Source organism: Crotalus tigris, unplaced genomic scaffold (assembly GCF_016545835.1).
Source record: "Crotalus tigris isolate CLP2741 ecotype Arizona unplaced genomic scaffold, ASM1654583v1 scf7180000024376.1991246, whole genome shotgun sequence".
Lineage (NCBI taxonomy): Eukaryota > Metazoa > Chordata > Lepidosauria > Squamata > Viperidae > Crotalus > Crotalus tigris.
The window spans coordinates 354,853-381,423 of NW_024100546.1; the positions used below are offsets into that span (position 1 = coordinate 354,853).

Sequence of the window (26,571 nt, forward strand, 5' to 3'; positions counted from 1 at the left end):
ATCGAATGATATTGCAGGCCCAATAGCCCCAACAACTGATATGAGTTTGTTCATAACACTTATAGTTGGGAATGAATTGGTTCTGACTGGAGAAAAGTTCCATTGTGGCATGATATGTGTACTCTCCTCCATAACTCTCATATATTCTGAAGCCCAAGATGATGTTAGGTAAGAACTGGAGGTCTTCATTAATCTTCTTCACAGCAAATATCATGGCCAAAATATGCTGATAATACTTAGTAAGGATTCTGCAATGGGAATTAGATGGTACATCAAATGAAATTCTTTACCTAAAAAAGGCAGTGAAAATCAATTTATTCTAACCTATGTCTTAGACAGCAATAATCATTTTTTCATGTAAACTAATTAATTGGTTGCCATTCAGTTTAGATATCATTTTCAGTAGAATAATCACTGAGTTTTCTTAGGTGCATTTTGTCAGAGCATGCACAGTCCTATCACGTGCGACAACCCAGACACAGCAAATGGTGGCTGGTAACAAATGGTGGTTTATCTACAATATCTAAAAAGTTATAAAGTATCACTAGGAACAATATACAAGCAGAATCCAACAAACAGCAAATACAGCAGGAAAGGGAAAAGAAAAGAAGACACACTAGCAGAGCCTCCCCTTTTTTATATAGGCTCTAAAAGAGGTAACAGCCAAAGACCCTGCTGACTCATTCCCATCATTGCATCTGCTGGTCAGCTCTTAAATCATCACTTTGATACTCCTCCCCATTTAAAGCTGAACAGCTGTTAGCCTAAATGCTTTTACATATTCTTGATGCTTGCTTATGTTTAAAGGCTTGGTTAACATATCGGCTATATTGTTGTCAGTGGAACAATGCTATAACTTTATCAGTTTATCCTTTACAGTCTCCCTGATGTTACAATACTTTATATCTACATGTTTACTTCTTCTTCCGATACCTTCTCCATTGCCATTTTTATACATGCAACATTGTCTTCAAATACTGGTACAGTTCCTTGTATATAAACATATATATCCCCTAGCAATTGAACATACCAGGTTATCTCAGAAATATGCCTTGGACAATGCTATGAATTCAACTTCAGCAGTTGACAGTACTACTGAAGGTTCCTTTCTGGATTTGTGAGCCTCAGTAAAAGTCATTCCTCTTACTTCTAGCTCTAGGAATGTCTTTCTCATGAACTGCAAATGTGTAGACATGCTCTCTCCCGGTCTCAGTTGGGCCTTATACAGCTTCCTTGTCAGCATTACTTTGCTGCTCACAGTCTCTCTAACGTACACACTGCGCAAAGCTTCCTACCACTCTTTAGCAAACTGGAGACCCCTCACGTGTATCCTCCAAATTCAGGATTATGCTGGCCAACGCTTTTTCATTCCTTTTCTGATCCCCATCATCCAAGGCTACTGGTGCATCAGTAACTATCATCCACAACTCCTCCCTTCACAGGTACATTTCCATCTTCACACACCAGCCGAGATATTATGAAGCCTCCTTCCATTACACTGATGGAGTCCATGTTGCCTGCTTCCTCTAACAACCACTAACCACAAACAAATCATGAAGTACAAACCCTCTGGCTCTGGGGCAAGTCTGTTTGGGTGCTGAAGTGTGCCAACTCAAAATGCTAACTGCATTGGTTATATCTGGCCTTGACCACTGGAATAAATATAATAAGCTACCTATAGCTGATTGGTACACTTCTTGGTTCTGTTTCTACATCATTCTGGAAGCTTGGTGTCATAGGAATTAATACACTGTTACATCCTAGCATATTATACTTTCGTAACAGCGATTTTATTTTCTTTGTTTGGCTTAACACATATTCTCCCTGTTGTGGTTTTCTTATCTCCACACCTAGGTAATTCCTTATTTCTCCTAGGCTTTTTAATTGGAACTTCTTTTCCAGTTGCCTGGCAAAGGAGTAAACCTGGGAGCAATTCTTAGCAATAAAACAAAGGTTATCAACGCCTTGCTGTTTCTAAATCCTAACTTTCTGAGAGCAGCATCTAAGCACTGATTCCAATTTCTTGCTGACTGTTTCAACCCATATATAGTTTTATTTAATTTATATACATATCCAGGATGCTTAGTTTCATAACCTAAGGATTGTGCCATATATATGTCTTCTTCTAACTCTGTGTTTAAATATGCAATAGTGATATCAAAATGATATATGGTATAATTGCTAAATCCAATACTAGCCTTATGGAAAAGAATGCTGATTTTACTAAACAACACTAAGGAGAAGAATGGTAGCATTTTCTTGTTTTTCGCTGAGGCAAATTATATCTAAAAATGAATGGTATTATTCTTATGGTTATATATAATTGTGCTATAATTCTCACCTCAAAGGAGGGGGAGAGCCTCTGTATTGTCAAAATCTACTCATTATAAAAAGTTTATACAGTAAAAGAATGTTTAGTCTGATTTTTCCCCCTTGATTTAAGGAATATACATTATAGCTGTGAGTTTCCTTTCCAGAGTACAAAGATATAATACATTATTTAAATACTGTAATATCAACACTGATTTTAAATGAAAAATATCTGTATCTGCATCAGTACAGCTATTTGTGATTCATAACATGAAATGGGCCTTAGAAAATCTGAGCAACAACAAAGCTAGTGGAGGTGACAGTATTCCAGCTGAGCTATTCAAAATCTTAAAAGACGATGCAGTAAAAGTGCTACACTCAATTTGCCAGCAAATTTGGAAAACTCAACAGTGGCCACAGGATTGGAAAAGGTCAGTTTACATTCCAATTCCAAAGAAAGGCAATGCCAAAGAATGTTCAAACTATCGCACAATTGCACTCATTTCACATGCTAGTAAAGTTATGCTTAAAATCCTACAAGCTAGACTCCCGCAGTATGTGGATCGAGAACTACCAGAAGTACAGGCAGGATTTCGAAGAGGCAGAGGAACTAGAGATCAAATTGCCAACATACGCTGGATCATGGAGAAAGCTAGGGAGTTCCAGAAAAACATCTACTTCTGCTTCATTGACTATGCAAAAGCCTTTGATTGTGTGGATCACAATTGTGGCAAGTTCTTAAAGAGATGGGAGTACCAGACCATCTCATCTGTCTCTTGAGAAACCTATATGCAGGTCAAGAAGCAACAGTGAGAACCGAACACGGAACCACTGATTGGTTCAAAATTGGAAAAGGAGTCCGGCAAGGCTGTATACTATCACCCTGCCTATTTAACTTATATGCAGAGCACATCATGAGAAAGGCAGGGCTAGATGAATCAAAAGTTGGAATTACGATTGCCGGGAGAAATATCAACAACCTAAGATATGCAGATGATACCACTCTAATGGCAGAAAGTGAAGAGGAACTAAAGAGCCTCTTGATGCGGGTGAAGAAGGAGAGTGCAAAAGTTGGCTTGAAACTCAACATTAAGAAAACCAAAATCATGGCATCCGGCCCTCTCAATTCCTGGCAAATAGATGGGGAAGAACTGGAGGTAGTGACAGATTTTATTTTTCTGGGCTCCAAGATCACCTCAGATGGGGACTGCAGCCAAGAAATTAAAAGACGCTTGCTCCTGGGGAGGAAAGCTATGGCAAATCTAAACAGCATTCTAAAAAGCAGAGACATCACCCTGCCAACAAAAGTGCGTATAGTCCAGGCCATGGTTTTCCCAGTTGCAATGTAGGGCTGTGAAAGTTGGACCATAAGAAAGGCTGAGCGCAAAAGAATTGAGGCCTTTGAACTGTGGTGCTGGAGAAGACTCCTGCGAGTCCCTTGGACTGCAAGGCGTTCAAACCGGTCGGTCCTAGAAGAGATCAACACCGACTGCTCTTTAGAAGGCCAGATCCTGAAGTTGAAACTCAAGTACTTTGGCCACCTAATGAGAAGGAAGGATTCACTGGAGAAGAGCCTAATGCTGGGAAAGATTGAGGGCAATAGAAGAAGGGGACGACAGAGAATTAGATGGCTGGATGGAGTCACTGAAGCAGTAGGTGTGAATTTAAATGGACTCCAGAAGATGGTAGAGGACAGGAAGACCTGGAGGAACATTGTCCATGGGGTCGCGACGGGTCGGACACGACTTCGCAATTAACAACATGAAATATCTTAACAATATCATCTAGTGTGAAATATCCATTATCATCATCATCATCATCATCATCATCATCATCATCATATCTTACAGAGGTTCACCAACAGCTGAATGATGGGGATCTTCTTCAAAGTTTTATACATCTTTAGGCACGAAGATAAAAGAACTAATGCCACCAACAATTAAGTCACCTGGTTGGAAATAATTATGAACAATCGGGATAGGATTTCCAATTCTGCATTTTATTATTTCACCCTGGCAAGTCATATGTGGCAATAGCAGTAACAGAAGCTTCAGTATAATCATGTTAAATATTAAGTTCAGTTGACCGTTTCTCTCATTTCCATAAAATGCTTCACAGTCTCAGTAGAAATAATTTGAACTGAAACGTTCTGTGTTCTTCACATAACTCCCATTCAGTTCTGAACCTTAGAATAAAAATGGTTCAGAGACCATGCTGATAGTGATCTTATCCACTCCTAAATTCTAAGAACAGTATTTTTAAAAAAACACATGAAATATTTAAATTGTCCATTTATATTCACATTCTTTGTAGAAATAAATTGGAAATTTGGTCTTTGAGAAGCAGCAATTTAATAATAGCTTTTTGATAAGTATAAGAGAGAGACAAGATTGCAATCTTTAAATTTTAATGACAAGATTGCAACCTTTAAATTTTAATGTCCCTGTGGAATTAAGAATGTGTTTTTAGTTCTAAAGACAGTACTTGCAATTCCATCGATTAATAAAATAGCAAGGTTGGAATGAGTCACATAATTTTTCACCAGATAAAAAAGGAAAACCCATTAAGATGATGTTTAAAACCAATCTGAAATTTATTTTTAATATAATGAGATAAATGTCATTTGACAACATCCCAAATATATAAATAAAATATTTGCATGCTTATATAGAATACTATAACAATCAGACAGAGTAACTGTCTATCATTACAGAGGCAATAAAAAAGCAAAAGAAAGATAAAACACTAGGATCTGATGGTCTTCCTGCTGAATTCTATATAGCATTACAAGATACTATAACTCCAACTTTGAAAGACTTATTTAATGAAGTTTTTACAAAGACAAAAATACCGGATTCAGGGACTGAAGCTAATATTACTTTGATACCTAAAGAAGATACTGATCATACACTAATCAAAAATTACAGACCAATATCGCTACTAAATGTGGATTACAAAATCTTTGCTGCAATAATGGCAGAAAGAATGAAAAACTTTTTGAATGAATTTATACACCCAGACCAAAATGGTTTACTACCAAAAAGACAGATAAAGAACAACTTGAGGATTATTTTAAATATCTTGGAGTACTATGAAATTCATCCAGGGAACCAGATGGCACTTATATTCCTTGATGCACAAAAAGCCTTTGATAACTGAAAATGGCAATTTATGTTTCAACAACTTCAAGAAATGGACTTTGGTGAAAACTTTAACAAAGCAATTCAAGCAATTTATAAGAAACAAACAGCAAGAATACTTTAAATGGAGATTATACAGATGGATTTGAGATTTAAAAAGGCACTAGACAGGGATGCCCATTGTCCCCTCTGTTGCTTATTCTTACATTAGAGGTTTTGGCAAGAAATATCAGACAAGATACAGAAATTAAAGGCCTGGAGATTAAAGACCAGAAATATAAACTACAGGCCTTTGCGGACGACTTGGTCTTTATTCTAAAGGAGCCATTGCAAACAGCAGATAAACTCTTGCAGAAAATTGAGAACTTTGGAGAAGTTTTCTCCCATTTCAGAATGGGAGAAAATTAAACATAAAATATATATGAAAATACCTGAGTTGCTTTCAACAATGGAACAATTGTTGAATCTGATTAATTATGACAAACTGGTTAGTTATAAAGACATTTTAGAAAAGAGCTGATGTAGTTCCCATCCTCAAAAAAGGAAAAAAAATGGATCCAGGAAATTACAGACCTATCAGCCTGACCTCAATACCTGGGAAGATCCTGGAAAAGATAATCAAACAACGAATCAACGAACACCTAGAGGCAAACAAAGTCATTACTAAAAGCCAACATGGGTTTGTCAAAAAAAGATCATGCCAGACAAATCTTATTGCATTCTTTGACCAAGTGACAAAATTAGTGGATCAGAGGACTGCTGTGGACATAATTTACTTGGACTTCAGTAAGGCATTTGATAAAGTAGATCACAACCTACTACTTGACAAGATAGAAAAATGTGGGGTAGACAGAACCACCACCAGATGGATCAGTAGCTGGCTGACCGGCCGTACTCAGCGAGTGGTCCTCAATGGAACTGCATGTATATGGAGGGAAGTGTGTAGTGGGGTGCCCCAGGGCTCTGTTCTGGGCCCAGTACTCTTCAACATCTTCATCAACGATTTGGATGAAGGGATAGATGGGGAACTCATCAAATTTGCAGACGACACCAAGCTGGCAGGAAAAGCCAACACTCCAGAAGACAGGCTTCAGATACAGAAGGATCTGGACAGACTTGAACACTGGGCACTAACTAACAAAATGAAATTCAATGGTGAGAAAAGCAAGGTTCTACATTTAGGCAAGAAAAACCAAATGCACAAGTACAGCATAGGTGGCACCATGCTCAATAGTAGTAACTGTGAGAGGGACCTCGGAGTCCTAGTAGACAATCACTTAAATATGAGCCAGCAGTGTGCGGCAGCTGCCAAAAAGGCCAACACAGTGCTAGGCTGCATTAACAGAGGGAAAGAATCAAGATCACGCGAAGTATTAATACCACTCTTCAATGCCTTGGTAAGGCCACACTTGGAATACTGCATCCAGTTTTGGTCACCACGATGTAAAAAAGATGTTGAGACTCTAGAAAGAGTACAGAGAAGAGCAACAAGGATGATTAGGGGACTGGAGGCTAAAACATATAAGGAACGGTTGCTAGAATTGGGTATGTCTAGTTTAACGAAGAGAAGGACAAGGGGGGACATGATAGCAGTATTACAATATCTCAGGGGCTGCCATAAAGAAGAGGGAATTAAGCTATTTTCCAAAGCACCTGAAGGCAGGACAAGAAGCAACGGGTGGAAACTAATCAAGGAGAGAAGCAACCTAGAACTAATGAGAAACTTCCTGACAGTGAGAACAATTAATCAGTGTAACAGCTTGCCTCCAGAAGCAGTAAATGCTCCAACACTGGAAGTTTTTAAGAAGAGACTGGACAGCCATTTGTCCGAAATGGTGTAGGGTTTCCTGCCCGAGCAGGGGGTTGGACTAGATGACCTCCAAGGTCCCTTCCAACTTTACTACTATTACTAATTACTATTACTTAAGGACAGGCAAACTTTACAACTACAAGGTATTGACCTGACATGGTGGTCCTATTTGCAAATTCAAACAAGATACGAAAAAGATATAAAATCAACAGGTTTTTACAAAGAACAGACCCCATTGGATAAAATTTTGTTAAAAAAGATGAGAATTTGATTAAAATTTGATTTCTTTTAAACTGGAAGATGGAAGAAGAACAAGTAAAAGAAACAATGATAGTATGGGCAAAGAACTTTGGACATTCTATAGATTTGGAAGACTGGCAAAAACTTTGGGATAAAAATATTAAACTTACAAAAGCGGTAGCATATAAAGAAAACTTATATAAGATGTTTTATAGATGGCATACGATACCAGTTCGCTTAGTGAAAATGTTGTTTTGGATATTTGCTAGAAATGTAAACAACAGCCAGACACTTATTACCATGCCTGGTGTATATGCCCTATCGCTAAGAAATATTGGTTTAAGATCCATAGATGATTGGAAAAGATGATGAAACTACAGATAGAATTTAAACCGGAATTGTTTTTTGTTAGGAATGTAAAGAGAATGACTATTTGATATTGCATATCTTAACTGCTACAAGGATAGTATTTGCCCAATTTTGGAAAAATGAGAATTTACTATCTAACCAGATTATAATTATTAAAATTTTAGAGTGTGCATAAATGGATAGATTGACATTAGAAATGAAGGAAAAAGATGATTCAATTTATTTTAGAACTTGGGAAAAATTTATCAATGGTTAGAGACACATTATTCAATATTTTAGAATAGAGGATTGATTTTTAATCGAGTTCTAACTAACATTTTGATGATATGATTATTTTTCCTGATTTACTGATTCTCATTGGTTACTTTTGATGGTTAGGATTTTTTGAGGTTTTACTAGTAGTGTTTACTTAATAGATTAACGTATTTGTTTACTAATTGTCTTTAATATGTTATAGTCTAAGCTCTGGTAAAAATGGTTGAATATGATATTTACTCATTATTATGACCCGGACGGTAGCTTGTTTGTTGAAATATGTGATTGTACCTATCCTTACTTTACCCCAATTCCTTATTCCCTTCCCCTTCCCCTTTCCTTCCACCCCTTCCTTTACCATACCTGTATTGTTCCTATTTTTCCTTATCTATATAAACTTAATAAAAATTTCTTTAAAAAAAAAAACAAAAAAACCCAAAATATTATTCTCTCCAAATAACCCCAGAGACAAATTTGTTACCAGATTTTAAAGTTTCCACATTACATACCAAGGAAACCAGTGGTGGGATTCAGCCAATTTGTACTAGTTCAGCAGAACTGGTAGCTAATTTTTTGTTGCCCAGGCCCAGAGTGGACTTCTGCAAGTGGCATCCACACAGAGAATCAGTTGTTCACATATTTAAATCCCATCAATGAAGGAAATTCTACATAAGGGTATAGTAATAGCTCAGACAGAAATTAGTAATGGATATTTGGATTAGAAGCTAATATCCTGGGGAACATCAATCTATTTGAGGTTGCCCAAGGATATTAGCCATGTTTGGCAAGGTTCCAAATTTAGTTGTCTACTTCCTCAGAAATCATAAATTAAAACTTAAATCCTCAAAGGGTGATAGTCGTTCTGTGAAATAATGGGGTCTGGATCAAATCAGATGTGAAAGGTTTTATTGTAAAGAATTCATGTCATAGTTATGGTGATTATATTTTCTTTGGGGAAAAAATGGCCAAGCCTTAAACTGAAGAAAATCTAAAGGAGAGTAATATTTCTTTTAATTGTTTATGTTTATAATTTTGCATCACAAAGGAAAATTCAAAAGCCAAATCAAGAAAAGATTTTGCAAAAGTACATTTACTCTAATAAAAATATCTGAAATCAAAGAGTATATGCATATACCATACATTAAAAAGACAGTTCAGTTTCCAAATGTCTGACATGACTCTGAAAAACTATTCATTAAATGGTAATTGTATGGTAAAATTTAAATAAAGGATAAAACTGAGTTCTTTAAAATTGGATCTGGTCACATGATAATTCACTTAACAACTATATTCCTTAGTCATCAATTTTTTATCCCAATATTAGTTGTAATTTGATAGAAGGATCATACATTAAATTAAGAAAGCTCTGATAAAAATGGATTTACTAAATTGTCAGGTTGGCTGTCTGCATATAAATTATTAACTCATTTTACACAGTTTGAGCAATGAAAGGACAGGATCAACCATCTTGTTTGCAACTGTGATGACTTCTAAAGGACACTAAGTTTGCAAAACTCCTTTTCTAATCACATTTAGAAATTGTCTATTATTCACTCTAAAGCAGCAGTTCTCAATCTGTGGGTTACGACCCTTTTAGGGGTCAAATGACCCTTTCACAGGGATCGCCTAAGACCATTGTAAAACACATATTTAGGAACTGAGACACCGCTCCACAGCCATCTCCACATGGCCTCCTCTGCCATTTGCACTTTTGCTTCCCTTCTCTCTCTCAGGCTCCTGATTGGCCCCGTGCTCAGGTGCCCCACCTCCTGGGAGAAGCCCAGCCAGGGCCTTGTGGCCTTGGAGCCACCTGGGGAAGCCCTGGGATCCCTGCTGGGAGCAGCCCATTGGACACTCTGCTAAGCGGGCCAGCCCTCCCACAAGCTGCAGCCCAAGGGAGACCAGCCTCTGCGATCCCCAGCCAGCCGGACCATTGGACCCGCTGGCCGGGAAGACGCGCTGGAGTCCAGGCTGCCAGGAAGGAAGAAGGAGATTCAGCAAAGATAGGAGAGGAGAGCCATCTCCTGGGGCCCAGCGCTAGTGGTGGCTTCCTTGCCATCCTCTTCCTCCTCCCCTTCTTCCTCCTACTGCCCCTAAGGTGGCTCGTGCAGATGCCAGGGCAAAAGGGGTCCCTGGGGGGGAGCAGCTGAGCTGGCAGAGGAGCTGGTGGGCCACACGGCACCAGCCCCCACCGCAGCTCCATCAGATGGGTGGAGGGCGAGGCCAGGCAGCATGGAGTCCCAGCTGGGGTGGTGGGGTGGTTTTCTCACCCTTCTCCTCTCCTTCTTCCTCCTGCTGCTCCCAAGGCAGCTCAGGTGGGCACTGGGAGGAAGAGGGGTGCCTGGGGGGAGCAGCCAGGCTGTCAGAGAGGCTGTCGGGCCGCACGGCACCAGCCCTCACCGCGGCTCCATTGGACAGGTGTAGGGTGAAGCCGGGCAGCGCAGAGTTCCAGTTGGGGTGGCGGCGACTGTTTTCTCACCCTTCTCCTCTTCTTCTTCCTCCTGCTGCCCCCAAGGCACCTCGGATGGGCACCAGGAGGAAGAGGAATGCCTGGGGGGGAGCAGCCAGGCTGGTGGAGAGGCTGGTGGGCCACACGGTTCCAGTCCCCACCACAGCCCACCAAAAAGAGAGAAAGAGAGAGAGAGAGGAAAGAGAGAAACAGGGGGAGAGGAAAGAGAAAAGAGGGAAAGAGAGGAAAGAGAGATGAGAGAGAGGAAAGAGAGAGAAAGAGAAGAGAGAGAGAGGAAAGAGAAAGAGAAAGAGGAAAGAGAGAAAGAGAGAGGAAAGAGAGAAAAAAGAAAGAGAAAGAGAGAGAGGAAAGAGAGAGAAACAGAGGAAAAGACAAAGGAGAGAAAGAGAGAGAGAGAGGAAAGAAAGAGAAAGGGAGGAAATAGAGAAAGAGAGAGAAAGAAAGAGAGAGAGGAAAGAGAAAGAGAAAGAGAGGAAAGGGAGAGAGAAAGAGAGAGAGAGCAAAGAAAGAAACAGGGGAAGAGGAAGAGAAAAAGAGGAAAGAGGGAAAGGGAGGAAAGAGGGAGAGAGAGAAGAGAGAGGAAAGAGAAAGAGAAAGAGGAAAGAGAAAGAGAGAGGAAAGAGAAACAGGAAAGAGAAACAGGAAAAGAGAGAAAAGAGAGAAAGAGAAAGAGGGAGGAAAGAGAGAGAGAAAGAGAAAGAGGAAAGAGAGAGAAGAGAGAGAGAAAAGAGAAAGAGGGGAAAGAGAGAGAGGAATGGCGCCTCTCCAACCAGACTGGGCAGAGCTGGTAGAGCGGACTTCCTGTCCCCCCTCCCCGGCCAGCTGGATGGGGGGTTGGGGGTCACCACAACATGAGAAACTGTATTAAAGGGTTGCGGCATTAGGAAGGTTGAGAACCACTGCTCTAAATCTATTGGAAATATTCAAAATGACAGGTTTGAAAAGTTATTGGATGATTTTATTTTAAACACTGAACAAAAGAAAAAATAATTAAATTGAAGAATTTGAAATAAATAGCAAAAAGCTAAATAAGATTTTGATCTATAACTGGATTTAATGTCTAGATAAATTTGGAATATTGACTTTTACTATAAATTTTGGAAATAACTACAAAATTAAGCAATTTCTCATGAGAAGCAGACTTAATTTAATTATCAATAGTAAATACTGATACATATTAAAAAGAAGAGTAGAAAGAAAGAGTAAAAAGTACAAATAAAAAATGTAGAGAATAGAAAAAAATTGTTAGAATATAGTAAAGAAGTATATAAAAAAGCAACTTCCAACCTTCATTATAAAAAATGTAAACAATGTTAAAAACTTTTCACCTTTTCTTAATTTGCTAATTTCTTTTGTATATCAAATGAATCATCTTTTTCCATGTTATTCTCGTATTCTGAATTTGTATATCCACAAGTCTCTAATAGATGAAAAGTAGTTAGTAAGCAATTTCTGAATATTCTTAGAAAAAAAAGTATGTGAACTTAGTGTCCATCTTAAAGATCCTGAGAACAGTTTGAGCAAAATGATCATTCCACCATCACTCAAAACATGAGAGACTTTTTCTCTCTCAGTCCTCTTATGAAGATTAATTGTCTGGAGCACTTTCCCATCCTCTCTTATCCAGAATGATTCAAAGAATTCTTGTACTCACTAACACTTTGTCCTTCACTGCAGTTCATTAGGTCTGTTTTTTTATGGACTTATCTTCAGTTTGCCATTTTGTCACCAAAAAGCCCTTTTTGTCTTAGCTTGCATTCATTTTTAACCATTAAAATTAAAATAATTAATAAACTATATATACATATACATATACATATACATTAAAAACTGTCTCCAAGCAGCTTCCTTTATTTATTATTTATTCTCTTTGTCTTTTAGCATTTATAAATAACAATGACATGGAAAACTTAAGCTCAAAAATAAGAACACATTTCATATTTTGTATCAAACAATGCAATGTGTTTTGCAATTTCCCAACATTGGAAAAGCTTTAATTTCACAATAACTGGAAAAATTTGAGATTGCTAAACTTGGGAAATAAAAATAATATAGGAATTTGCATTAACTAGCTTCATTAAAAAGTCTACACAAATTCATTTGTGATTTCTAGAAATGTTACTGACATTTATTCAAATATAATCTAACATGTAAAAATACTGTTCCACAATTCATTTTATACTCTACCTATGTGTGCATACAGATCAGTTCCCAAATCATTCCCATTTAATGATTAAGTAAGTAAGTAAAACAAATACAAATCCTATTTTAATTAATGTATTAGAGATTTAAAATAAGATAAATATTGAAAAGAAAGGTTTTGTGAATATACTGTATTACTATATTTTTCGTTTAATAAGTTGTTCTTTGTTGTTTAGCTCTGGCCTAACAATAATTATGTAACATTTGGGGAAATATATGCAGCCCAGCAACCCAGCACTTGAGGCCAAGATGCAGAAAACCTCCACAGCCACCATGTATTTGCCTTTGGTGCTCAAGTAGGATGGAACAAAGGAGAGCCACACACTGCAGAAGATCAGCATACTGAATGTGAGACATTTGGCCTCATTGAAACTGCTGGGGAGATTCCTGGAGAAAAAAGCTACTATGAAACTGGCCACTGCTAGTAAGCCCATGTAGGCCAGGACACAGTAGAACATAATATCCGAGCCTTCATTGCACTGAAGTATCATTTCCTCAATTTTTGAATGGGTATCAACATCTGGAAAAGGGGGAAATGTGAACAGCCAAACAATGCAAATGCCTGCTTGAATCAGGGAGCAACAAAGAACAATGGAGAGTGCCAGTCTTCTTCCTACCCATTTCCTCATCCTGGATCCTGGCTTGGTGACCATGAAAGCCAGAATCACAGTGATGATTTTTGCCAGCACAGAAGACACAGCCATTGAGAAGATGATGCCAAAGCTAACTTGTCGAAGGAGACATATTATAGTCCCTGGTACAATAAGAAACTGCAGTGAGCAAAGAAAGCAGAGGAGGAGGGAGATGAGTAGAACATAGGTGAGATTTCGGTTATTTGCTTTGACAATGGGAGTATGATGATACTTCAGAAATGTTACCAAAACCCCAACTGTGCAGACAGAAAAAAAAAGTGCCAGAATGACTAGACCTATTCCTATTGGTTCTTCATAGGATAAGAAAGATATTTTCCTGGGAAGACATGAATCCTTCTCCTTGCTTGGATGTTGGTCCATTGGACATTCAGAACAAACATGCATATCTGGAATTTAAGCATATAATTTTTCTATATCATTTTCTGTGGTTATTGTATTATCATTATTAGGGTCTGTTGCACAGTGATCCAGATATTCAGTCTGAGTTTGATATTTTTGTGTATCTATCTAGTCCTTTCTAATGACCTGAGATAAGCAGATATGGATGTTTTATGGTGTTACAGATATTGTGCAAGATGTAAGCTGTATAAAACATCCACATCTGCCTATCCCAGGATCTTGGAAAGCACTCAATAGACAAAAATGCCAACTCCTGTATAAACATCTGGCTGCCTGTGCAATGGACCATAATATGTTATTTTGTTTTTAAAATAATAACAGAAAAAGAAAAAAGGAGCAAAAGGTCTACTTGTATTACTAAGTACTTTGGTATTTTAAGTACTACTTCTATCTTATTTTCTACTGTTGCATCTAAGTAAGGAAAGATTAGGATGGTATAGTTTTCTTTTAACAAATTCTTTTTTCAGAATAGAATAGAATAGAATAGAATAGAATAGAACAGAACAGAGACATCTTAAGATAAAATCAAATGAATGTTCATATTCAAAATAGTGAGAAAGAGAAATCAAGAGCATTAGTGTTATTTTGACCAAATCTATTAATCCTTTGAATTATTTTAAATTGAACAGTGATAGAAAGAGGTATATTGAAGTCTAAAAAGGATCAATAAACAATGATGTGATGATGATAATGATAATGATAATAATAATATCTCTCAAAATCTCACTAAAAGAGATCATATGCCATGAATCCCTGCAAAGAAGTTACATTCTGCCCACAGCGGTGAGTATTAATTTTATCCAACATCAGAAGAAAGGTATAACTCCAAAAGTATCTCTTGGAAAACAAACAGCAATGGCAAAGCTAACAGCTTATATTCACAATAGAAGTTTAATCAAAATCAAGCAAGGATGGTTTCTATATAACAACAACAACAACAATAACAATAATAAAATTGGAAGGGACCTTGGAGGTCATCTAGTCCAACCCCCAGGAAACCCTATACCAGATATGTCAAACTTGTGATGTCACGTGACATTGCACAACATATCGGGGTGGACACAGCTTACATGTGATGCATCAGGCCTGTGGGCCGGCAATTTGACACCCCTGCCCTATATTATTTCAGACAAGTGGCTATCCAGTCTCTTCTTAAAAACTTCCAGTGTTGGAGCATTCACAGTTTCTGGACGCAGGTTGTTCCACTGATTAATTGTTCTCACTGTCAGGAAATTTTTCCTTAGCTTCTTTCTTTGGTTAGTTTCCATCCGTTGCTTCTTGTCCTGCCTTCAGGTGCTTTGGAGAATAGCTTGATTCTCTCTTCTTTGTGGCATCCGCTGAGTTATTGGAACACTGCTATCATGTCACCTCTAGTCCTTCTCTTCATTAAACTAGATATACTCAATTCCAGCAACTGTTCCTTATACGTTTAAGCCTCCAGTCCCCTAATCATCTTTGACACTCTTCTCTGTACTCTTTCTAGAGTCTCAACCTCTTTTTTACATCATGATGACCAAAACTGAATGCAGTATTCCAAGTCTGGCTTTACCAAGGCATTGTAAAGTGGTATTACCACTTCATGTGATCTTGATTCTATCCCTCTGTTAATGCAGCCTAGCACTATGTTGGCTTTTTTGGCAGCTGCAGCACATTGCTGGTACATATTTAGGTGATTGTCTACTAGGACTCCGAGGTCCCTCTCACAGTTACTACTATTTTTATAATATTTTATTAATTGTCCAATTTTACATTTGAATATTTAAAAAGCAAAGTGGTGACAGGTTAATCAATAGCTCAATAACAAAATCTTAATATAAATCTCAGGTTACAACATCAAATATTTCTTCTCTTTTTCTCTTAACAATTACTATCTCATGTTCAGGTTGGTACATTTCTAATTATATCAATTCAATAAGGACATCATTATTACATTTATCAATAAATTTTTAGCTTATACATATCTTAATTACATTCAATCTTCATAAACAATCCATATCCTGTTATTGATTTTAGTCAATTTTTAATTTCTTGTCAATATTCCAATTTAACCTTTAATATTTATAATTTTCAGATTTTGGGTAACCAAAATTTCCCTTATTTCACTACATAACAAACTATAATATCCAAAATACAAATTTTATCTATTTAAATATAATCTTCTTCTATTTCCTAAGAGTTATCTATTTCCCACCATATTATAAATCATCTATTTAATAACACAAGGTCCCCTTTAATAAATCAAAAACCATTATATATATTGCCTGGATTAATCAATAAATCAAACATATTCATAGTATTTAATTTTCTTTTCCCTTTTAGGGAATTTTTAAATATTGAATTGATAAAATCCTTATTTTCGATTGATTTCCAAATATTTTAAATCTAATAACCAAAATTCCCCTTGTCTCAACATTTCCCTTTAGCCCACTAATTGGCAATATAAAATCCCCTCTAATTAGTTCCAATTTTTTCAACCTTATTCTAGCTTTATTCTTTTGCCAACTAGGCTTCCATATCAGCACCTTTAAATCATCAAATAGATCTCTCTCTATTCTTATATATGTTATTTGAGTTAAAGTAGACCATTTGATTGCCAGTTTTCTGGAAGGACTAGCCCATTTGTATTTGTTAAATTGTCTCCCTGTTATTCCAATTCCCCATGCTTGCTCTAATATATTTGTCTTCAATTCAATCTGTTCTACTTCTTTCTCAAATTCCTTCTGGTTCATATAGAAAGTCATTTCCATTTTCAGTGCTGTCACTTCCTTTTCTGGATGTTCCATCAGCTGTATTTGTTAGTCAACTGAGTCCTCTATCTTACTATTTGTTTGTCCCACTTCTTCTCTTATCTTCTGCATTGTTAGTTCTTTGGTAGTAGTCAAAATTTGGCTTTGTACATCTGAGCTGGTATCTTGATCTTTTATTTTAAGTCTCATTTTGTCACAAGCTAAAAGAATGGTTTCATGTATTGCTTTTAGCATAGCAAGAATCTTTTCCTGGTCCTCATCCATCTCTTTCATTTCTTTGGGGATAATCTTTCTAGTAAAAGTTATTTGTTAAGCAAAAGTCAGTAAAGGTTTATATTCACCGTTCAAATAAGTCAATTTGCTGCCCAACTGTTCTCTTGCAGCTAAGTCTTCAGAGATAGTACCAAGGACAAGGAAGTCTTATCAAGGTCTGGGCTTTGAGCCAAGTCTCTTTTTGAGAAATAACAAATTGCCATACCAAGCTTCACCACAAGATGTCACTGGTGTCATTTAAGGATTTTTTAAGTCCTGAATTTTTTCTAATTCTTTTTCCAATTATATTTTTTCTTTGTAGATAAAAACAAGATCTCCAGTAAAAACAGGAAATTTTTTGGTCCCCAAGTTTCAGAAACATACAAATCCACTTAGATTAAAGTTGTTCTTTTTAATGCTTTGATTCCCCTGGGTAGTCAGACACAGCTATTCTTAGAGGGTGGGGTAAAAATTCCCTTTCCTCTCTCCTCACAGGGGGAAGATACTGTACTTCAAAGAGCTTTTACAGGAAGAAGGTACTTAGGGTAAAGAGAAGATAAGATCTCACCCAGTTTCATCCCCATTGCTTTCAAAGTGCTTGGTAGTAAATTTGACTTCAGCTGTCAGCAGCTTAGTGACAAGTCATATTACTATGGCCAGTTTTTTCCCGGTTGGTTTGAAGAGCTGCTCTGGATCAAGAGGAAGGGCTGCTGCCCTTCCGTGATCAATGGGGGGGGTCCTCTCCTTGCTTGTTGCCCCTACAGGGTGACTTTTGACCCTTTCCAGGGTCCCCCAGCAGGATAAAACCAGACACTGAAGATGAGACTTGCCTCCATGCGTCTGCCCAAGCTGTGGTGGCAAACCAGAAGTCACACAGTTATTACTATTGAGCAAGCTACCATCTATACTATATTTGTGCCTTTGGTTTTTCTTGCCTAAATGTAGAACCTTATTTTTTTTACCATTTAACTTCATTTTGTTATATAGCACCCAATGTTGAAGTCTGTCAAGATCCTTCTGTATTTTAAGCCTATCCTCTGGAGTGTTGGCTATTCCTGCCAGCTTGGTGTCATCTACCAATCTGATGATTTCCCCATTTATCCCCTCATCCAAATCATTGATGAAGATGTTGAAGAGCACTGGACACAGCAGAAAGCCCTGGGGCACCCCACTACACACCTCCATGTAGATGCAGTTCCATTGAGAACTACACGCTAAGTACGGCCAGTCAGCCAGCTACTAATCTATCTGGTAGTGATGCTGTCTAACCCACATTTTTCTATTTTATCAAGTAGTAGTTGTGATCTACTTTATCAAATGCCTTACTGAAGTTCAAGGAAATTATATCCACAGCATTCCTCTGGTCCACTAATTTTGTCACCTGGTCAAAGAATGTAATAAGATTTGTCTGGCATAATCTGTTTTGACAAATCTATGTTGGCTCTTGGTGATGACTTTGTTTGCCTCTAGGTGTTTGCTGATTCATTGCTTGATTGTTCATTGCAGTGATATGTGCTCTGCTATCCAGGCAAAATCCTAGTGTGGTTTTACAATCTTAAGATAAAGATGGTGCTTCTTACCCTTTTTGACTGAAATATTGTCTTCAGGGCATGGAAGGCAATCATAGCAGCAAAATGGCTTCCCCTCCTGCTTTCTTTTGAAATAACCAGGGAGGCAGCTCTCAGAACAGACTGAAACAGGTGGGGTCTACCCAATAAATAAAAAAGGGAAATGTTAGCGTTCAACTAGGTATTTGATAAAAATATAAATAACCTTCTTTCTTTTAAACTGGGAAATATTGGCTTCTGGTTTTGTGCAGTAGCACAAGTAGCTGAGGGATCATGGGGCTCTGCACCCTACAGACTATTCTTCTCTGTTTGGGGACCCTAAATGGGCCAGAAGTCACCCAAAAGAGGTGGCAAAGAAGGAAGGAAGCCCTGCTGACCATGGAGAGACAGCGGTTGATACAGTCAGTTGGGGAAAGGCCTCTAGAAACCAACAGAAGAAAGGCTAGCATCACTTCAGAGTCTAGTCCAAGCTACAAACAGCCAAAGCCAAAAAGCACCAAGTTAAGCTTGATTGTAAACAATGTTTCTGGAACTGGGTAAGAATATTGATTCTCTGTCTTCTACCGGATTGATCTCCTCGGGGAAAAAAAAAACAAGAAAACAAAAATCCTCCAAAAGTGAGAGGAGGCGGATTTTTGCTCCACCCTCTTACAGACAGAAGTGGCAAATTAAATTTGTATGGGGGAAAGAAATATATTGAAATGAAATAAATATTAGACTTAAATCTGGATAAGTGTGAAATTGGTGGAAATAGTTAAGATTTTCCTGGCAAAAGATTATTAATGAAAGTAAAAGGCAATTGCCTGTTTTGAAAATTGAAAAATGAACTTGTGCTGACATCTAGTGGTGGATGAAAATACATAACTATGGCTGATCTAAACACAGGAAATGGCAAGCCTAGGAAAAGATAACTTGTTATTGTTTTAACTAAACAAAGAACAGCCATAATAAAGAAAAGAAAACATTTTGGGCTATTTATAAAGTGAGAACTATAAAACTAAAAAATGACCTTCCTGGATTATAAATACTTATTGAACTGTGACTTTAAAGCTGTTTGCAGAGAAAGGAAAACTTTGATTTTTGGCTATCATGGAACATCAGAGGTCTGCAGAAAAAACATATCAAGAAAAGACAAATACTTTCCAGGAGGAAATGTATGCTATGTTACAATACAAATCACAATGACTTCAAATCATGAGGAAATCAAAAATATTTTTTAAAATTTAAATGAACATATCCTCAATTTAACTTCACAACAAACAAACTCTCAGAAACAACAAAAGAGATCAATCAAGTAAAGCAGATAACTGAGCATAAACCAGAGGAAATAGGCCTAAACATGAAATTTAATAATGGAAGGAACTATGATTTAACCCAGAAGGAGAAAAACTTGCAGGAAGTATTGGACATGGAAAAGACAACTTATACTTCAAGATTGCAAAATAAGTCTATGGATAAGAAAAAATATTTGATTAAATGGATTACAAAGGTGTCAGGAGAACTATGAGAACTGGAGAGATAAAAAATGATAAGAAAGAAAAATATTTTCAAGGAATATGATAGGGCAAAGCATCCCCACAAAAACACCTTATTCATCTCTTGTACCTACAATAATATTTACAAAACTATGGGAAGATCCTTTGGTTCAGCGGAGCACACTGATTAGGAAAGATGTTTGGCAAAAAAAGGCTAAACTTAAAATTAAGACATTAGATGATGGGATTTATCAGATGGAATATTTAAAGATTAAGCATTTGTTTGAATATGATTAAAGAAATAAAATTTTGGATATAAATGAATTTTAGTTTAAGAGGGATAGGCCTTTTAAGCAATATATAATTTTTTGTTTATGATATGAGAAATATAAAAATAATAGGGATAATTTATATGAGGGAAATGTTTTAGATACTTAAGGATAATGGATTATCAGAAAATTTTAATTAATAAAAATGTTTAAATAGTTTTCAAAGATTAGCTGTGGATTTATTAGATGGAATACTTAAAGATTAAATATTGGTTTGAATATGTTTAAAAAGAATAGAAATAATTTTGGATATAAATGTATTTTAGCTTAAGAGGAACATGTTTTCAAGTAGTATATTATTTCTTTCTTTTTTGTTTTAAGATATGAGAAACATAAAAGTGTTGGGATGGCTTGTGGGAGGAAAAAGACTTAAATACTTAAGTGTAATTAACTCTAAGAAAATCTTAACAGGGAAACATGTTTTTTGAACATTGCAGAGAAAATAAATTTAAATGAGAACTTTAAAAACGGGATCTATGACAAGGTGATTAAGATGATTAATTAGAAAAATATATTTATGTGGTTGTTACTTGTAGCAATACTAGTAAATGTCTATATTCAATTGTTATCTACTAAAATTACTAAGAAATGTACTAATTTAAGGTTGATAAAAAAGAATATTATTGGAAGAAGAGAAAATCAAGGAAAGCTATTATGTGGAATATGGAATAATAGAAATTAATTGTTATTGATTGTTTGTAAATATAAACCCAGACAACACACTGTTTACCAAATATTAATGATGATTATGTTAAAAAATAATAAAATACATTAAAAAAATAAACTGGGAAATGTTTTAGCCTTAGACCATGCTAAAGTTATTTCAGTGGGACTCATAAAAACTGGTGTTTGTTTTCAATTTTCCCATTTAAAATTAGTTTTAAAGTCATGAAAAAGGTACAGTACTTGGGGTGACTCTTACTGAGGAAAATTCTAAGCTTTACAAAAATAATTATGGTAAAATATGGAAGAAGTTAAATTGTATTTAAATAGATGGCAGAAATTAGATTTGTCATTAATGGGAAGAATTGCAATAATTAAAATGAATGTACTAACTAAAATGATATTTCTATTTCAAACTATACCAATACTGATTAGAGATTCTACTTTCAAACAGTGGCAGGAAGATATATTTAAATTTATTTGGCAAAATAAAAAACCAAGAATTAAATATAAGCTGCTACAAGATTCTAAAGATAGAGGAGGTCTGAGTTTTCCAGATCTTAGATTATATTATTATGTTTGTTGTCTGGTATTTTTTAAACAACTTCAAAAAATTCAAAGCTGTTAGACTTCGAAGGTTTTGATTTGAAATTTGGATGGCATGCCTATCTGTTGTATGACAAATTAAAAATTAACTCTAGCTTTGAGATTCATGTTATTAGGCAATTGATAGCACATGTATGGTGGAAATATAAAAAAAGATTAGCTCATAAAGTGGCTATCACTTCATAAAGCATTACATAGAACAGAGATGATTTTGGAATGTAAATGGATGACATATCGAGACATTGATATTTGAGGCATTTAAGATGAAGACAAGAGAACAACTAGTAAGTGAAGGATTGGCTTGTGATTGGTTTAATTATTGTAGACTTTTGAAATATTTAAACTTGATAAAAAAGTTTTGTTTTCATAGGAACTAAATCTGAATTGGACATTAATTTATATTCTGGAGATGACTACTTGATTTCTAAAGTATATAAAATTCTACTCAAGATGAATCTAGAAGATAAATATGTTAAAGAGTGTATGGTAAAATGGGCAAAAATATTTGGGTATAACACTAGATAAATGGGAGAATGTATGGATAAAGGGGCTAAAATTTACATTAAATTATATTTTGAAAGAAAACTTTTATAAAATGATGTATCGTTAGTACTTTACTCCAGATAGACTAGCAAAAATATATAAAAAGTTTTCTAATAAGATCCCTTCCAGCTCTATTCTATTCTATTCTGTTCTGTTCTGTTCTGGTCTGGTCTGGTCTGGTCTAGTCTAGTGTAGTCTAGTAGATTAGAATAATACATTTTATCCATTTTATTAGCACACTTTCTTTTAGCATGACTTGCTTACAAATCTTAATTTATACCTTTCCCCCACAAATATAAAAGGGAATTTGTCTCATTCATTAATATAAGAATAAAAAACTAAAATACTACCAATAGTCTAATATTACAAGAGACTTCATCAAGCATGCTTGACATTGAATTTGGACCACTTTGGCAGCTGTCAACTATTTTTAAAATTCTTATATTCTGGTTTTCTAAACATTTTATTGTTTTTGAATAAATCTTCAACTATTATTTACTTTTAAACTTTCTAATAAAGATCAATATTTTATTCCTGAAATACCTCTCCCTGAAGGATATTTCAAATTGCTGCATTCAACTAAATGCTCAAGGTCTGTAAGTCTGTAATATTATTTCAGTATTAAATGATATACAGGTTATTTTGGATAGCATCCCAGTCATGTAAGCAAAAGAACTTACTTGGTTGAAACTTTTGTGCCAGGTAATGATTTCATCATGAATGCTAATTTTTTCCTCTTTAACCCAGGGATCCAGCTTGCCCACTTTCACTCGATGGAAGGATTGGTTTGGGAATGTGACCCAGTTTATAATATCAAATCCAGTTATCAATTCCCTCCCCTGATTGAACTGAATCCTATCCCCAGCACTGTTATTAAATGAGACTCTTTTTAGAAACTGGTGGAGCTGAATATCAATGAAGACACAAAAATTGATATTAAAACAGAATCAGTAATAAATAGACTTTTTACATCAACTATTGCAACAACATCTGAAGATTTATTTGCCCTCCACATTTGGTACAACCCTTCAATCCTATTATACATAGCCTAAATATTTATTGAAAGAAACAAAATATCCATGTATAAATGCATCCTTGCTTCTTACATGAAAAGGAGAGTGAAATATGTATGCTGAAACATAAGAAGGAAGAAAAGTGTGAATGAACATGGATTAAATACCAGTACAAAGCAAGGAAGCTTAGATAATTCGATAGATTGAGAATAAATGAGAAATGAATTACAGAATATAGTTATTAAACAAGAATGAATGGGATATGATAAAGAACAAGATTGAGAAATTCATAAAGAGAGTTGATGAGATCCATAAAAGAGAGAGCTAAGGGTAGTTGAAGAACAACTAGCAATGCATGAAGCAGTCATGGGTAAAAGCTAGAATGTTCGAAGGATAGAAAATTATGGAGTGATATGATGGGTATAAATTAGATTTACCGTATGTCCCTCATTTGTATTGTATGTCAATGCTTCATTTCTTTGTTTTTGTGTGATTTGTATGAAAAATTGATTGTGAATGCATACATATTTGTATGAAAAAATAGAAAAAGGCATAAATGTTCAGTACCTGCCATGACTGTTGCTGCTGAATATTCAGTTTCCCCCCATTCAAATTTACACTGTGGTTTTGTTCTACATGCATGGCATGTAAAGCATGAGCTGTAATATACACTGCATTGTATAAATTGTAACTATGGCCAGTCATGCTCATTTCAAAAAGAGCCCCAGGAAGGTCCTCCAGTTTTTCTTTCAGAGTGCAAATGTCACTTTCTTTCCCATTGACCAAGAAACTGGGAAAGCCACATTGAAATGCATGCACCCACACATCTTTGATAAAGCCATCTCCTTTTGATAAGAAATGGTCCCTTTTCTGAACAAATTGCTGAAATCCTGGAACTTCATTGGAGTATACTGAAAAGGAAAGGGCACCATGGATGTCTTGAATATCCCAGCTTCTTTGGTAAATCACTGTTGCAAGATCCATTTGGGAGGGTATGACCCACACTTTACCTTTTGGCTCCATAGATACTGATTCAATTTTAGGAAGATTTAGCAACAACCTCAGATGCAGAAGTGTTGTTTCATAGACAATTATTATATTGGAGTTACTGTTCATAGTGAGATAAAATGTTTCCACAAGCCACTCCAGTTCCACAAATATATTACTGATGTGCAGTTGTTTAATTATCTTTAAAAAGGCAATGCAAATGCCATGAAGAGGAAAAGTTGAAAAGATCATCCGCACAAATCTTTCATCATCATCTCTCACAAGGATCCCAACCCAGGTCCATTTGAAGTATACAAACAACTGAAGAAATCCTTGGTATATCATGTTTTCTTTTGGCACCATGTGATAGAAGAAAAAGGATTCACTTTGATCTGGCATCTCTGGATGTGATCCATATATTAACTACAGGAATAAGAAAATTAATAGAATTAGAGAAAGCAAAGAAATGAAGAAATATTTGCTAAACTAGCAGGTGCACCAAAGCTGCTCTACTTTGGGAGATAATTCTTAAGCATCTAGCAAATTTCTAGCAAATTTGGTATTGATAACATTACATTTCAATAACATGCTTGCATTTCAGTTTGGTTCATTAGGATTTCCAGAATGTTTTCTGGGAATTTTTTGAAATACATCAAAATTGGCTTGTTGGCTGATTGGTTTGTTGATTGGTTGGTTTGCTGGTTGACTGGTTAAAATTTAACTTGAGGGATCCCAGGTTCTCTCCTACCTTAATTGTTTTCTTGCAGACATTTCATCACTCAAACTAGTTAAATCAAAAATTAACTTGATTTCAATTGAAAACTATCTTCAAGGACAGTTCCTGGTCACCTACCTCAGAAAAGGGAAGAGGAAAAGCCGTGTATAGTAAAGCTTACTGAGTCAGAAGATAACTTTCTAGCTCTCCTTCATTGAATATCTTGACTTTTTGATGATTTATTATTGTCTTTTCTTGTTTCAATCACTGTAAATTGTTCAAAATAATTTGGCATTGCAATAAAATTTCTTGTTACTAAAAAACCGTCTTTTTTCTAATTTCATTGGGGCACTCTTGTAAAGATCATGATCCTTTCCTTACAATCAGTCTAAATTTATTATCCACATTGCCTCAAGCTTTAATAATTAGTTTTCTTTATATGCTTTATTAATCAGTATAACCCAAGTAAATAGCAAGCACACATTAGCATGTGTAGACTTTACATAGATGTAAAAAGTTCAGAAAAAATTACTTGACTTCATAAGAACTCAACATTCACCACACATCCTACCTGTGGAAGTTTGTATAGCCTCGAGATATCTGCCATATCAATAGAGATTTCAGAATAAAGAGCCCCAATGATTGTGACCAAAGTGTTCTGGAAGCCACACGTATAATTTGGAATCATTCTTTTCAGAGGTGAAAAAAGTTCCATTGTGGCATGATAAATCCATTTTCTACCATAGCTGTCAAAAATATTGATGCCCAAAGTAACATTGGGCAAGATCTGAGAGTTTTCATTTATCTCTTTTACAGCAAATATCAAAGCCAAAATATGCTGATAAAACTTAGTCTGGACTCTGGAATAAAAACCATAGGTGATAAAAGAAACATCTTATACATAAGATAAACTTTCTAACAAATATATGGCCCATCCAAATATTTTGCCTTTGAAAACAATAATTCATGTGTTATGCATTGTGTAACAAGTATTGCACATAGTTTAGTTTTGTATAGTTTTTGAACAGAAAATGTAAACCTCAATATTTTAAATGCTTTTCAATTTTAACAAAGATCTGAAGATTTCCTATTCTGAAAAATCACAATAATAAATTGTGACAATAAAATATGTTATTAGTAGTCTGGCTTAGTGAGAAGAATTTTTTAAATTTATTAAGAAAGAGAATATCAACTCTCTCAACAAAGGAACAACTCCAAAAAATTGCAATTATAAAAATGTCCTAAAACTCTTAGTATATCCTTGGAATATTCTAATGCACTGTTTTGAAATCTGTTTTATTTTTAACACTTCAACCTCTTTTACTTTCTTTTATTTAACCAATTAAAAAATGGTGCACTCAACAGCAGGATTTCTGTGACTTATTGTCAGAATCCTTTAATCTTCAGCTAGTAAATTGAAGCAATTATTTCTAATTCCTTTAAGAACCCAGGTAAATAAAGCAAGGCATGTACATTTGAATGAGAGAGAGAGAGAGAGAGAGAGAGAGAGAGAGAGAGAGAGAGAGAGAGAGAGAGAGAGAGAGAGAGAGAGAGAGAGAGAGAGAGAGAGAGAGAAAATGTCACTAAAGGTAATTCTAGTATGTTGAAAAGTATCACAAATGTAAATATAATTTAGAATATCTTACAACAAATAATGGGACACTTACATGACTTCACCAATGAATGAAAGATGGGGATCTTCCAAGAAGTTTTCTAGTTCTGTAGGCATGAACATAACGGAACTAATGACACCAATGATGAACTCACCAGGTTGGAAATAATTATGAGAAATAGGGACTGTATCAGCAATAATGCAATCTCTCAT

At 35.8% G+C, this 26,571-nt stretch overlaps 1 protein-coding gene across 1 annotated transcript; it reads right to left on the reverse strand.

Annotated features, from left to right (window-relative positions):
• Positions 1–3,298: 3,298 nt before the first annotated feature.
• Positions 3,299–26,571, reverse strand: LOC120301333 (vomeronasal type-2 receptor 26-like; the record flags this gene model as incomplete). The annotated part of the gene is made up of 7 exons (XM_039328443.1): positions 26,414–26,571; positions 25,318–25,606; positions 23,612–24,454; positions 22,712–22,936; positions 18,428–18,554; positions 12,974–13,835; positions 3,299–3,338 (listed from the first exon to the last, which is right to left on the reverse strand). Coding segments are annotated over exons 1-7 (2,544 nt in total), but the record flags the coding sequence as incomplete, so codon positions are not given.